Source organism: Arachis stenosperma, chromosome 7 (assembly GCF_014773155.1).
Source record: "Arachis stenosperma cultivar V10309 chromosome 7, arast.V10309.gnm1.PFL2, whole genome shotgun sequence".
NCBI classification, from domain to species: Eukaryota; Viridiplantae; Streptophyta; class Magnoliopsida; order Fabales; family Fabaceae; genus Arachis; species Arachis stenosperma.
In genome coordinates this window covers 15446561-15460366 of record NC_080383.1, presented here as the reverse complement: position 1 = coordinate 15460366, position 13806 = coordinate 15446561, and the positions used below count along the sequence as shown (strand labels likewise).

Here is a 13806-nt window from a genome sequence, read left to right as displayed (position 1 = left end):
GTTGGTTACATACTGGCCAAAATACAATAAAATTGCTAGCCCTAGACTTTTCCTTCGATAAATGTCATGGTAGAAACTTTATGAGCATCGACAATACAAGATAGAATTCAATTAGAAGTAAATAAAGTAAAATACCATATTTTTGTTAAAGAGAGGTGTGACAATTTCCTGATTAACGATGACAACAGCCTGAGAGTAAGATCTAAAAGAAGGATGAATAGTTGTATTTAGGGTTAAGTACGATTTTGGTTACTAAAGTATAGGTCGAAATTTTATTCGTTTCTAACTTTTTTTTTTTATAAAATCGTTCCTAAGATTCAACTTGATTTTCGAATCGTCCTTTCTCTATTTTTTGACAAAATTATCCTTCCTCAATTTTACACACATTGACTGATCCACCATTATTGAAGGATCACTAAGTTTTCATATTTAACAACACCAACCAAGTTCTCATACTCAGTGACTTCAATTTTCACAATTTCTCACATATATTCCAAAAATTCAAGAATTAACAACACCAATTTTTCACACAAATGTCACAATTCTTCAAGATCGAACCAGAAAAAGAGAAGGATGAACAAAGAGAATCAATAACAATAAGAACAAAAAACTAACAAAGACTGAAGAAGAAAAATCAGCAACAAATAACAACAAAAATCATCATCGAATACTCAAAAAATATGTGATGAAAGGCTGAAGAATATAACTCGAGGGAGTACGAGTGGGGGTGACCACCGCAATGAAAAGAAGACGACTCAGACCACCGCGAGCATCAGTACCTGCCCACGTCCCTGTGCAAGAGTCTGTGCCCATCCAAGTCGCTGCCGCTTGCGTCCGTGCCCGCCCGCGTTGCTGTCGCCTGCATCTTTTCCCACCTACGTCGCTGCCGTTCGCGTGGCTGTTGCATGCTTCTCTTCCCGTCTGGTTCGCTGTCGCCAGCATGTCTTCCCACCCGCGTTGCTACCGCTTGCGTCTCTATCCGCCTGCATCTCTGCTCACCCACATTGCTACTGCCAGTGTGTCTGTTTCTCTGCCCTCCTTTCGTTGCAATGAAGGGAGAAGAGGGATTGGGATAAATTGGGAAAGAAAGATATTTTTGTCTAAAAGAACGATTTTAAAATCAAGCTGAACCTTAGGGTCGATTTTGTATGCACAAAAAAAAAAGTTAGGGCTGAATAAAATTTTTGACCTATACCTTAAGGACCAAAATCGTACTTAACACTTGTATTTATAACAGTTTTATGAACAACAAAACGGAAACATACAACAACCATGCCAAAAAATGGGAGAAAAAAGATGATGATGTGAAGAGAATAAAGAAGAACATTATTAATGAGGTGGGTGCAGTTGATGATATGTTAGTAGTTTTGTCTCAGAAAAAATCTTGAAAAAAGAAAGAGTTAATCTTCTAAATATGCAAGATATACAACTCAGAAATAGCGTTAACAATTGAATTTCAACTAAATGCTTTGAGGATAAGAGATATATGGATGAGGTGATTCAAAATATTCAACTAGGCTTGGTTGGTGGCCCAAGTCAAGGAGTGGTCCAAAATGAAGTGAAACAGGGTGCAATAGTTCACAAAGTGAAAGATGATGAGTATATATCTACCCCTCTATATCCATTGAGTTTTGAAGAAGCTATTATATATGGAAGCCTCCATAATGAACCGGGTAACAACAACAACAAAGTCAAGAAGAGTAGGATGGAATTATGTTTTAAAATCATAAAGAGAAAATAAAATGCATATCAGCGAGACTTAGAAGAAGATTGAGAACAGATATTGAGACTAATAAACGCGTGAAAGTTAAGAGAACAAAGATGAATAGCTCTAAAAATAAGAAGAGACCCGTAAAATAAAAATCAGCAAAAGAGAAGTTAGAAGGGTGCTCATCAAAGAGAAAAGAGAGGTTAGCTTGGTGCGAGATCCTAGTAGCGAAGATGAGGAGGTAGAGTCTGAAGATAAAACTACCAAAACCTAGAGAGTGAGAATTTATTTGAAGTTGATTTGTAGTGATGAAGAATCAATTGTAGCATATCTCAAAAAGGAATTAGCTGAAACCAAAAAAATAGATGTGATTTTCATTGGAACAAGATTAAGAGGGAGAAAAACGGTACATCGTAAGCTGTAAAAATGGCATAATTTAAGGACTTTACTCACATATAAAGATGAGAAATGTTACATAGTAAAATCTTTTATAAGTGATATTAAGTTGCTTGTTTAGTGTTTTTGTGATATTTTACTTAAATTTAGCAGAGTGTAAAATTTTTTAAAAATTTTTTAGTGTTTATATTTTAGTTGTTTGTCCTTTTTTGTTTAAATTGATGTGAACTCCTGTTTATAGTCTAAAACACTTTAAATTTTTCTTCCTTTACAAATTGAGAGTTTTACCAACGATAAAAAAAATCTATTCAAGATCAAAAGGTACGCAGTAGCGTGAAGACTGAAGAGCAATGCATCAAATTTATATGTGAACAAAGCTAGGTACTGTTCAGAAAATAATCCTAGCCGAAGTTGTAATTAAAATCTGTATATATAATTATATATGGAGTCTAGTTAATTAGAACAACTCACATAGCCTCTAATCATATAAAAGTAATTGCCGATTAACACTATACTTCAATATTATTATAATGTTTAAATAATTGAGATTGTGCTCTTTAGTATATATATAAAAGCAATGTTACATAATTAATAAAATTTATTATTTTTTATTAATATTTGATTAATAAAAAGTTTTTTTTTTAATTTTAAATATTAAATTTTAAATTTTAATAATATAAAAATAAAATATTAATCTAATTTTTTTAGTTAATATTGATAAAATGAGTTCTCAAATAAAATCTCTATCCTCTTAGCAGTTTATAACTCATTGAGTAATAAAAGAGCATAGCTAAGCTAATAACATTATTGAAAGATAAAACAATGATATATATGGTAGCAAGGAAAATCTTTTTATTTCAATAGAAGTTGGATTGAGCATACAATGCAATCACAACAACATTCTAGTATATATGAATATTGAAACAGAACCAATCATTTATTCTGAGGAAATTAAACCAAATAAAAACAAGCATCACAATATAGTAAAATTTAAATTAAAGTCAGAGCAACAATGAAATCCCCCCATCCCCCAAAAAGAGGTTTAATTAATCAATAATGCTGAAAGAATCTTTTAAATGCCCTCTTATTCTTGTTCTTCATGGACCATGGACCCTGTTCAATAGGAGCAGGTGCAGGCACAAATCCTACAGGTGCAGGTGCACTCGGTGCAGAAAGTGATGGTCCAGCTGGAGCTGGTGCTGGAGACAAGTTTGGCAAAACTGTAATAACGAGTTTCTGGCCAGCAGAGCAGTGACCAGCCACACCACAAATGTACCATTTTTTTCCTTCAGTTGCCAACAAGATATGGTCATCTCCACTTGTCATTGGTGTACTGTTTGTTGGTACCGTACAGCTCTGGAATGAACTTCCATCCACCTTGTACACATTGTGTTCTCCAACATCATACTTGAACTCTGCAAAATTTTTGAGTTTTTATACTTTTCGGTTTTCGCAAATAATATAAAAAATATATTTTTTTAAGATAGAGATATTTTGCTGCTCACCAACTTAATCAACTATTGTTATAGAATATATAAGAATATAAAAAATAATTAATCAAATTAGCCTCCAAAATTTTTAATATTAAATACTTTAATTTTTTAAATTTTAAAATACACAAAATAATTTAGAATATTTATTTCTATTAGACAATACAGTTTCTTTTTAATTTGATTTGTTTAATCAAAATAACTATTTTAGAATCTTTAAAATTTTTCAGAGATTGATTTGAATTTTTTTTAAAACTATTTAGAGACGGTTTTATATTTTATTTTTTGGATTAAATTAAAAAAAGACTATATTATTTGATAGAGATAAATGTTAAAGTCTATTTTGTATATTTTATAATTTAAAAAACTAAAGTATTCGATTTCAAAAAGCTTAATAATTACTTGAATATGTAATATATATTGGAAAAGATTGAATTTTAGTGTTTAGCCAGCATTTTTTGGGACAAACCTCCCAAGTACGTCCCAAACATGATCATATACAGGATTTTAATATGTGAAACAATATATGAATAGATAAGATGTGTTATCATTTATCAACACTCATTTCGTTCATTAGATGTGGCCCTTAATTAACTCACATGGGATTCATGCATGTTTCACACTATAATAAACAAATATGTATTGACTTGTTTTATATGACACATAATTGGTACATGCATATAAATGTTTTTGTAGTTAGATGACAATGTAAAAAATCTTTTGAAGTTATGAAAAATTGAAATCTTAATAATTTATTAATAAAAGAGAATTTGTGATCGATTATTATTGCACTACATAATATGAAAGATTAGCCTACCAAGTATGTCTCCAACACGGAAGACCTTGCTTGCTGCCCAAGAATTGTAGTCAAAGCCTGGTCTCCATCCTTGATCATCCCCAACAATAAATTGAGTTGCAATAGCAATGGAAGGAAGGAAGATGGTGGCAATCACCACAAGCATGCTGAGACGACTAAGACCCATAGCTAAATTATTAATTTGATATATATCTATATATCTTTGAACTTTTTTTTTTTTTTGCTGTATTAATATCACCTTAAATATGTTTGATCAGAATACTTGTGGCAATGATAGCATATGTAGGATCATATATTTATACAAAGCTTTTGAAGAAGAGTTCAAGAGCCAAGCTATAATTTTATATTCCAATGTTAGTTATAACTTATAACTACTATGTTAGGGTATTGCATGCAGACACAAACGGCAATGGACGGCATGCCGAATAGAATTAACTTGGATAGGAATCTACTTACATGTTAATTTAAATAATTTAGGACATGTTAAGAAATTTGTATGGTATATGTTAATTTGAATGGTCATCGTGGTTATATTAGAGAATGTTAGATAGCCAAAATATTATAGATAATAAATAAAAATATATGATCAATAATATTTATACTGATAAGAGAGTGTAAATTAATTTTTTTTAATTTAATTGATATAATTAATATTTTTCTATAACTATCTTCTCTTATTTAATTACACAAAAATTTAATTTTAAATTTAATGTGAATCAAATTTCAAAAAAATTCTCTTTTATTATTACATTCACAATTCTATAATTTTTTTAAAATAAAATTTTACATTCTGATATTTTTAATCTTAAAAAAATTTTAAATCATCTTAATACATTTTATAAAAAATAAAAATATCTAAAATTTGATTAATCGCTATTTATTAAAAATCAGAATTGTCCAAAATTATTAATTTTTGACTTGTAAAATTAAATAATAAATAATAAATTAGCACCAATTCATAGATTATAGATATTATGTGTTTAAAATTATAGACGTTATACATAAAAAATTATGGATGCTAAATTAGATAATTTTAATAACAACTTTTATTATACAATTCATATTTTACGTATAGACTATTAAAAAATAAAAAAAATAAAATATAAACAAAAATTAAGAAATAAGTTTTTAAAAATAATTATTAACTCATCCTATTAAAATCAACAAATAAAAATACATATGAATATTAAATAAAAAATATTGAAATAAATAAAATCATGACCCATTAATACACATATAAGATAATTTAAAAAATACAATAAGATATATAATTTGAAATTTGATAATATTAACTATAAAAAAAAATTAATTATGGACATCATATGTATGAAATTATGAATGTTATATACGAAATTATAGATATTATTAATATGAAATTATAGATGTTATGTATATGAACTTAAGAATGTTACGAATAAATTTAGGGTCAAGTATTTTTTTGTCCCTAAAATCTTGGGTCAAAATCAAAATCGTCCCAACTTTTTTTTCTTATTAATATCTGCCCTTAATTCTCTTTGCATGGTTGGTAACACAATTCTTTATCATTTGTTTTCTACATTCTTCTTTAATTTCTTTTTTTTCCCTTTATGTTCATGACTTGTTTTCTAATATATATATCTATTCAGCTATGAGTTATGTGTGAGTTATGAATGATTGCCTATATAGGTTCTTTTAAATAAGATTAATCAATGGTACTATAGTCTATTATTGGCTTTTATTTTTTTCTGGGTTGTTCTTTTATTTTTTCCTACCCGTACATGTTGTTGCTCCCTTTCTTTTCTATGCTGGAATACACTTTGGCCATTCTAGGTATTTGTTCTATGTTTTATGTAGGAGAAGTGTTTGATTAAAATTTTTTTGGAATTCTATATTTTTTTGTAATTGATGTCTATTATCTTTTTTCATAATCATCATGATGGGTTCATACTTTTATGTTATTATGCTCTTCTATACTCTGACTCTAAAATTTAGGGGTGTCCGCGGATCGGATCGGATCCGATATGGTCGAAAATTCAATCCGATCCGCACAATTTTCATCGGATCGTATCAGATATGATATCTGCGCTTTTTAGTGCCGGATCCGATCGATCGGACCGGATATCGGATATATCCGCATAATTAAACATTCTCTTTTTAATCATATTTTTATGTAAAAAATTCAATAAAAATATTTCTTTCATACTTTTAAACTTATTTATTCTTAAAACATTTTTAATCAAACTCTTTCTAAATAACAAAAATAAAATAATGCAATATATGAATAATAATTACTAACTAAAACATACAAACAAGTAAATATAATACCAAATATATATATATATATATCTTTTAATTATTATTGTGCGGATCTGCGGATTGGATATACGCGGATGTAGAGCAAATATCCGCGATCCGATCCAATCCGATCAATTTGCGAATCAAATTGTATCTGCAATTTTCGGATCAGATACGAATATTTACCGCAGATATGCAGATACGATCCAATTCATGAACATCCATACTAAAACTGACACTTTTCAGGTAAAGTATATTAAAAGATTTTACTCTTCACATTGATGAGCTTAATCTAATCTAATCTAGTAAATTATTCGACAAATTACTACTAATGTATATTAACTATAACAGAATGGAAGCATTGTCAGTGATATTGTTTATTCAAATTTCACATTTGTCTTTTCCACTTTCTTTTTAGAACTAGGTATAGATTTGTAGATAGGAATGTTTACTTTAAAATTTGATCAAAGCATCAACTAAAATTTTTAATGCAGCTAATAGAATTTTCTCAACATAGTAATTTTGCATTGTTCAATATTTTTTGAATAAATATTCTATAAATAAGTGTTTTTTTTAGTTAACATTTTAAAATTATTTACGAATTTAATATTATTTATTTAGTATTTTTTTATGTTAATATCTCAAGTTGATAGTTTTGTAACCGTTGTAAATTATTTTTTAAATTCACTAACTAATATAATGACAGTTATAGTCCGCCACAAAATTAACAAACTATTAGTGGTGGTTATATCAATAGTTGCCGAAAACTGTTGCAAAAACTAATCTCCACGTCCTAAATTACGAGAGTTGTGAAATTGCTGGAATATGATTTTGCGACAATTTAAAATCATCGCAATTTTTAAAATAAATCACTGCTATTCGACGCATGTGCTATAGTGTATTTTTTTTAATAATGCCGAAAGAGATTAATTAATTTTCAAAAGAGGACTTATTTGTAACCCTTCCCTTTTGATTCGAGATTTTAACCATTGATCTAAAAATAATATATACGGTTGATGTCTTAGTTACGTTCAAACTAATATAAAAAATTGTTATAAATGCAACGAGTGTGTTCACATAGATATGCGATTGGCTAATTTATTCACATCACATGCCTGCATAAAGATTAAGAATAAGTACCATCATTCAACAATGTATAATAGTTCAGTGGTTTCCAATTCTAATGTACATCTTGGCATTGCCATTAAAATAAAAAGTCAGTTCTTTACAACTTTTCACCATTTACAAAGGATTTTATCAATTTTTTTTTTCATTTTCCTTTTACTTAGCTTGCATCGATCAACTGAATCAAATAAGTATCCGATCCATTTAGATTAACTCAATTTTAGAATTATTTATATTTACTTTTGTTCCAGTGGTGGATTGATGTATATGTATTCCTGTAAAATAGATTACGCACACTTTCAATTTTACGGTGTAAATTGTCATGAAATACTTATTCAAAAAGTTTAAATTGATAGAAGAAGATAACATTAATGGTTATATCTCTAACACTCCCTTTCAAATGCAAAAGCCTCGAACATAAAATTTTGATGTCATATCATGAAACTACTCATCCTAACAACTTAAACTGATAGAAAAAGACAACATTAATAGTTATATGTCTAACATAAATATAGTACACAAAATATTGTTGTTTCTCTTATTTAAATGAAAATAAGATTGGCCATGAAATAAGATAAATCACAAGCTTCAATTTAAACTTGGAAGAGGGTTCACAAATGAAATCCTCCAAAAAGCTTCTTAGTATGTTGAACAGGTGAAGGTGATGAAGATATTGTGCTAGGCACTACTGTAATCGCAAGCTTTTGCCCTGTGGTGCAGTGCTCGCCAACACCACATAGATACCATTTTTGCCCTGGACTTGCCAACACAATAACATCATTCCCACTCCTCAGTGCCTCGCTGTGATTTGAAGGCACGGTGCAGTTCTGGAACGCTGTTGCATTTACTTTGTACACGTTGTGTTGCCCAACTTCATATCTGAATACTACAACATATATATCAAATTTTGAAAATAAATTGTCTAAAATTATTAAATATTAAAATGTTATTAACTAACTAATTAAAATACTTAGTGACACCTAAAAAAGTCATTCAAATCTCAAAATGTTGGAGGACTATTAATTTTTTCGAAATAAAAAATAATTAATATTAGTCATCTAATATTTTTTTAATTAATTAAGGTATATCAAATTCGAATGTTTAGTGTAATTTATAGAGTTTAATAAGTAAAATTTGAATAATAAAAATTAGCTAAAATATACTCCAAAAACTTATTTAAAAGAAATCTAAATTTATGATTTTTTTTTAATTTAGATTGGCATACCAAGTGAGTCTCCAACTTTGAAGACTTTATTTGCAGCCCAAATGTTGTAATCAAAGCCTGTTGCCCATCCATGATGATCTCCAACTACATATTCAGTGCCCATAGCAATGCAAGGGGGAAAAAATGTGACTATAACAATCATAATTACATTACTGTAGCCACTAAGAGCCATGGCCATATATAATAGATCTCTTTTCTTTTTTTGTTGAATGCTCTTTATTTATATACAACTTAGTATGTAGAAGAGAGAAAGAGAAGAGCAAAGAGCATAGTTTATACAATAATATTTCTAAATGTTTGTCATAAGTTGTATGTAACGAGAAATTAAGGTTATGGACGGCATGCCGAATAAGAGAGTAACTTCGGCGATAATGTGTTGTACGACTAAATAAACAACATTCTCTGATGCTTCATTGGAGTTTCTTATGTTCCTCTTTATTTTCAATAAAATTATATTAGGACCGTTGTATTGATAATACCTTTAATATCGATATCATTTATGGTGTTCTTCTTTTATTCCCCTTGCTTTCGTAGCTAGAAGGAATGAAGGATTGCTACTAAGGATTATAAACAACGGATCTAAACTTCATCTAAGCACACGGGTAAGTTAATTATTCGACTAATCCAAATTAATTATAACAATCACCTTAACTTTGTATTTGGATTCTCTAAAGTTTGAATTTCACTTTAAAAAATAAAGTGTGATCTTCTACCCTTAAATAGTTTCTCTTTCATATTTATTTTTGATCCCACCTATGAAATCAATTGTGAGAGATCATACTTTACTCTCTATAATAAAATTTAAATTTTAGAAGATCTAAATCCCTTATCTGTCGGATTGAAAGATACCGTGGATAACAAAAAAAACAAAAAAAATAAAAAGTTGGTGAAGGATTCATTGGTGAGTGTATAAATCCAACGGTTATTAGGTGATAATATTTATTGTTTTATAATTTAATCCCCAACATAGCAAAGTCTAACTAAGACTATCATTTTCGAAATTGCCACCAAGGCTTAGAGTGTTTAAGTCGATAAGCTAAAACACTTACAACTCTCTCGCTTATTAGTACATGTGATTCATTGCTTTAAATTGCTACCTCTAATTGTAATCTCATATTGAGTTGATTAATGGAACAAGTTTTGTTGACCTCACCTCAAAAGAGGCGTTTATCATAAAACCTTATTATATGGTAGAAACTCAGGTGCAGTCGACTTCTTGTGAAGTTGATATTTGAGAGCTGTTAGATAATTTGACTGATTTACTTAAATTTTTATCTAACGATTCTCAGATATTAATCATCTAACCTAATTTTTCACCTTATTATATAAATCATCTCACGTTATTTTCTTTCTCTTTTTCTTGATGGGAGCTGCTATGGTGCTGAATGGAAGATTCTTCAACAGGTGAGGATGCTGCCTGTCTGCACTTGGTAGAGACACCTGTCCTGAAAAAATATTAAAGTCATCTGCATGTGTCGCATCTGGAGGCAGCTATTGCAGGCATAGTCCCACAATTCAGAAGGAGTGTTCAGAAGTGGAGGTTGTTAACAACTGAGTTAAGATTAATTAATAAATTAATTAATTAGAAAATAAAAAAGTGTGATAGAGTAATTTTTTTGTCCTCACATTTAGACTTCAGTACGTGGCCCAAAATGGATGGGCTTGGAGGAAGTTAACGGTGATGGGCGAGAGATGGACTGCAGCCCTTTACCGTTTAGGTTTAAATGATCCATTTGGTTAATTTTTCTAAGATAGATTAAAAAAAAAGATGGGGGCCTAACCAGCAGAAACCCTCTATCCCCACTAAATTGTGGAGTGAATCCCCCGCTTTAGCGAGACGCAAATTGGTACCAAACCATTTTCCATAGCCCTAGGCCCCGGCGCACTCCTAATGTTCGCCGACCGTCTGTGAACGCAACTTTCCGTCGTGACCCACATCGTGAACCCCTCGGATCGTGGCTGTTTCGTGGAGCGCGGGGATCGTTGTCTCTGCATTTGCAGTCGTTTTTTAGGGAGGTTCAGTTTGGTTGTCGTCGCTGGGTTTGCAACTACGGTCAGGGGTCGGTCGGCACTCACCGGTTCTGTACGTTGCAGTTGACCGTTCGAGTTCGCGAAAGCGTTCGCTGTCGCTCTACCCCGACGGCCCGGTCAACACCCCGAGGGACACCGCATGTGGTTCTGCTAGCTAACTTCGCCTCTGTCAGTTTCCCAAACCCGCCTCCCGTAGTTACACCCACGGAGAGCCAATACCCTGTTTCGATGTAGACAGCTTCCAATTAGCAGGAGAAGAGGTAAGAGTTTCATTTGGTAGTGGTTTGGACTTATATTTGAAATTTTTTAGTTTGTTGTTGTTGTCATTCTCTTCCTATGGAACTTGTAAGGGGATATTGGGCAAAATTGTTGGGGTCCTATTTAATATTTTTATTTTTTTCTGTTAAGGGGTTAGATTGTGGTGTGGTTATTAGGTGGAGTTCGTACTGAGGTCTTGTTGTTGATAATTTGGGCACTTATTTTTCCGGTTCAGGTGTTGTGCTTGAGATTATTGGGGGATGTAATTGACTAGGGAGTTATTGTATGCGTCTTGGTGTCTTTGTGTGAAATTAGTGAAACAGTGTTCGTTGTTTTGTTGTTTCCATGTCTGTTTTGTTGCTTTCATGTTTGTTTTGTTTCGGATATCAATTGTATTCTCATCATTGCTCCAGATGTGGGTCCCATTTTGCTGGTGTTATTATGTTTATTTTCCGTGATGTATGCATTTTGTTTGATGAATGCCGATACTGTGAAGGTGAGGAAAGTGTTTTTTTTAGTTAATAGGAATGAAGTATCTATGATTGATATTCGTAATCGGGAACTTGTTCTGCTGCTTGTGTTGTCAGCGAAGTGAAATTTGTGTTTGTATTGCGTTTTGTTGATGATTTGGTCAGGAATATAAGTTAAGTTAGAGTGAAAACTATGTGAATGGTATTACTGTGGTGGCTGTCGCTTCTCACAAGCTTAGTTGAAAGCTTAATGCAAATATAAGAGGCGGCAAAGAATAGTATATGGATAGCAAACCTTTAATGTTTGTAACCGTTGCAAGTTCTGATCTAGTCGAACTATTGTTGAGGTACAGATGGAGGCGGCCCCTAGCGAGGGGGACGATGATCCTCGTTGGACTCAAAGTGATGCGTTTGAAGAGGTCCACAATTGATGAGCGGATAATTTATACGCTTTTTGGCATTGTTTTTAGGTAGTTTTTAGTAAGATCAAGCTACTTTTAGGGATGTTTTCATTAGTTTTTATGTTAAATTCACATTTCTGGACTTTACTATGAGTTTGTGTGTTTTTCTGTGATTTCAGGTAAATTCTGACTGAAATTGAGGGATTTGAGCAAAACTCTGAAAAAGGCTGACAAAAGGACTGCTAATGCTGTTGGAATATGACCTCCCTGCACTCAAAATAGATTTTCTGGAGCTACAGAACTCCAATTGGTGCGCTCTCAATGGCGTTGGAAATTAAACATCCAGGGCTTTCCAGCAATATATAATAGTCCATACTTCATTCGGAAATTGACGACGTAACTTGGCGTTGAACGCCAAGTACATGCTGCTGTCTGGAGTTAAACGCCAGAAAAACGTCATGATCCGGAGTTGAACGCCCAAAACACGTAATAACTCGGAGTTCAACTCCAAGAGAAGTCTCAGCTCGTGGATTGATCAAGCTCAGCCCAAACATACACCAAGTGGGCCCCGGAAGTGAATTTATACATCAATTACTTACTCATGTAAACCCTAGGAGCTAGTTTATTATAAATAGAACATTTGACTGATGTATTGGATATCTTTTTGATCACTTTAGATCTAAAGAGCATCTTTGAACGCATAGTTCTTAGACCATGGGGGCTGGCCATTCGGCCATGCCTGAACCTTTTACTTATGTATTTTCAACGGTGGAGTTTCTGCACACCATAGATTAAGGGTGGGGAGCTCTGTTGTACCTCAAGTTTTAATACAATTACTATTACTTTCTATTCAATTCTCTTTTATTCTTATTCCAAGATATACGTTACACTTAACTTTGATGAATGTGATGATCCGTGACACTCATCATCATTCTCACCTATGAACGCGCGTGATTGACAACCACTTCCGTTCTACTTTAGGCCGGGCGCATATCTCTTAGATTCCCCAACAAAATCTTCGTGGTATAAGTTAGATAGATGGCGGCATTCATGAGGATCCGAAAAGTCTAAACCTTGTCTATGGTATTCCGAGTAGGATTCTGGGATTGAATGACTGTGACGAGCTTCAAACTCCTGAAGGCTGGGCGTGATGACAAACGCAAAAGAATCAAGGGATTCTATTCCAACCTGATTGAGAACCGACAGATGATTAGCCGTGCCGTGACAGAGCATAGGACCATTTTCACTGAGAGGATGGGATGTAGCCATTGACAACGGTGATGCCCTACATACAGCTTACCATGGAAAGGAGTAAGAAGGATTGGATGAAAGCAATGAGAAAGTAGAGATTCAAGAGGAGCACAGCATCTCCATACACTTATCTGAAATTCCCACTATTAATTTACATAAGTATTTCTATCCCTTTTATTTTCTTTTTATTATTAACATTCGAAAATCTATAAACCAATTTAATCTGCCTAACTGAGATTTACAAGGTGACCATAGCTTGCTTCATACCAACAATCTCTGTGGGATCGACCTTTACTCACGTAAGGTTTATTACTTGGACGACCCAGTACACTTGCTGGTTAGTTGAACGGAGTTGTGTTC

At 32.1% G+C, this 13806-nt stretch overlaps 2 protein-coding genes across 2 annotated transcripts; both read right to left on the bottom strand.

Moving 5' to 3' along the window:
* Window positions 1-2943: 2943 nt before the first annotated feature.
* Window positions 2944-4664, bottom strand: LOC130942140 (blue copper protein 1a-like). The gene is made up of 2 exons (XM_057870837.1): window positions 4412-4664; window positions 2944-3519 (listed from the first exon to the last, which is right to left on the bottom strand). Exons 1-2 carry the CDS (start codon window positions 4575-4577, stop codon window positions 3155-3157), a joined length of 531 nt encoding a protein of 176 aa, XP_057726820.1. The 5' UTR covers window positions 4578-4664; the 3' UTR covers window positions 2944-3154.
* A 3573-nt stretch (window positions 4665-8237) lies between these two features.
* Window positions 8238-9272, bottom strand: LOC130939169 (blue copper protein 1a-like). Its single transcript, XM_057867270.1, has 2 exons — window positions 9036-9272; window positions 8238-8696 (listed from the first exon to the last, which is right to left on the bottom strand). Exons 1-2 carry the CDS (start codon window positions 9211-9213, stop codon window positions 8422-8424), a joined length of 453 nt encoding a protein of 150 aa, XP_057723253.1. The 5' UTR covers window positions 9214-9272; the 3' UTR covers window positions 8238-8421.
* Window positions 9273-13806: the final 4534 nt, after the last annotated feature.

What these genes read in the sequence shown, in the direction of transcription:
- LOC130942140 (XM_057870837.1), bottom strand. Translation starts at nt 4,577, where the DNA reads ATGGGTCTTAGTCGTCTCAGCATGCTTGTGGTGATTGCCACCATCTTC. An exon ending in CCGTGTTGGAGACATACTTG is followed by an intron (nt 3,520 to 4,411) that starts GTAGGCTAATCT and finishes AAAATTTTGCAG; the next exon opens with AGTTCAAGTATGATGTTGGA.
- LOC130939169 (XM_057867270.1), bottom strand. Translation starts at nt 9,213, where the DNA reads ATGGCCATGGCTCTTAGTGGCTACAGTAATGTAATTATGATTGTTATA. An exon ending in CAAAGTTGGAGACTCACTTG is followed by an intron (nt 8,697 to 9,035) that starts GTATGCCAATCT and finishes TATATGTTGTAG; the next exon opens with TATTCAGATATGAAGTTGGG.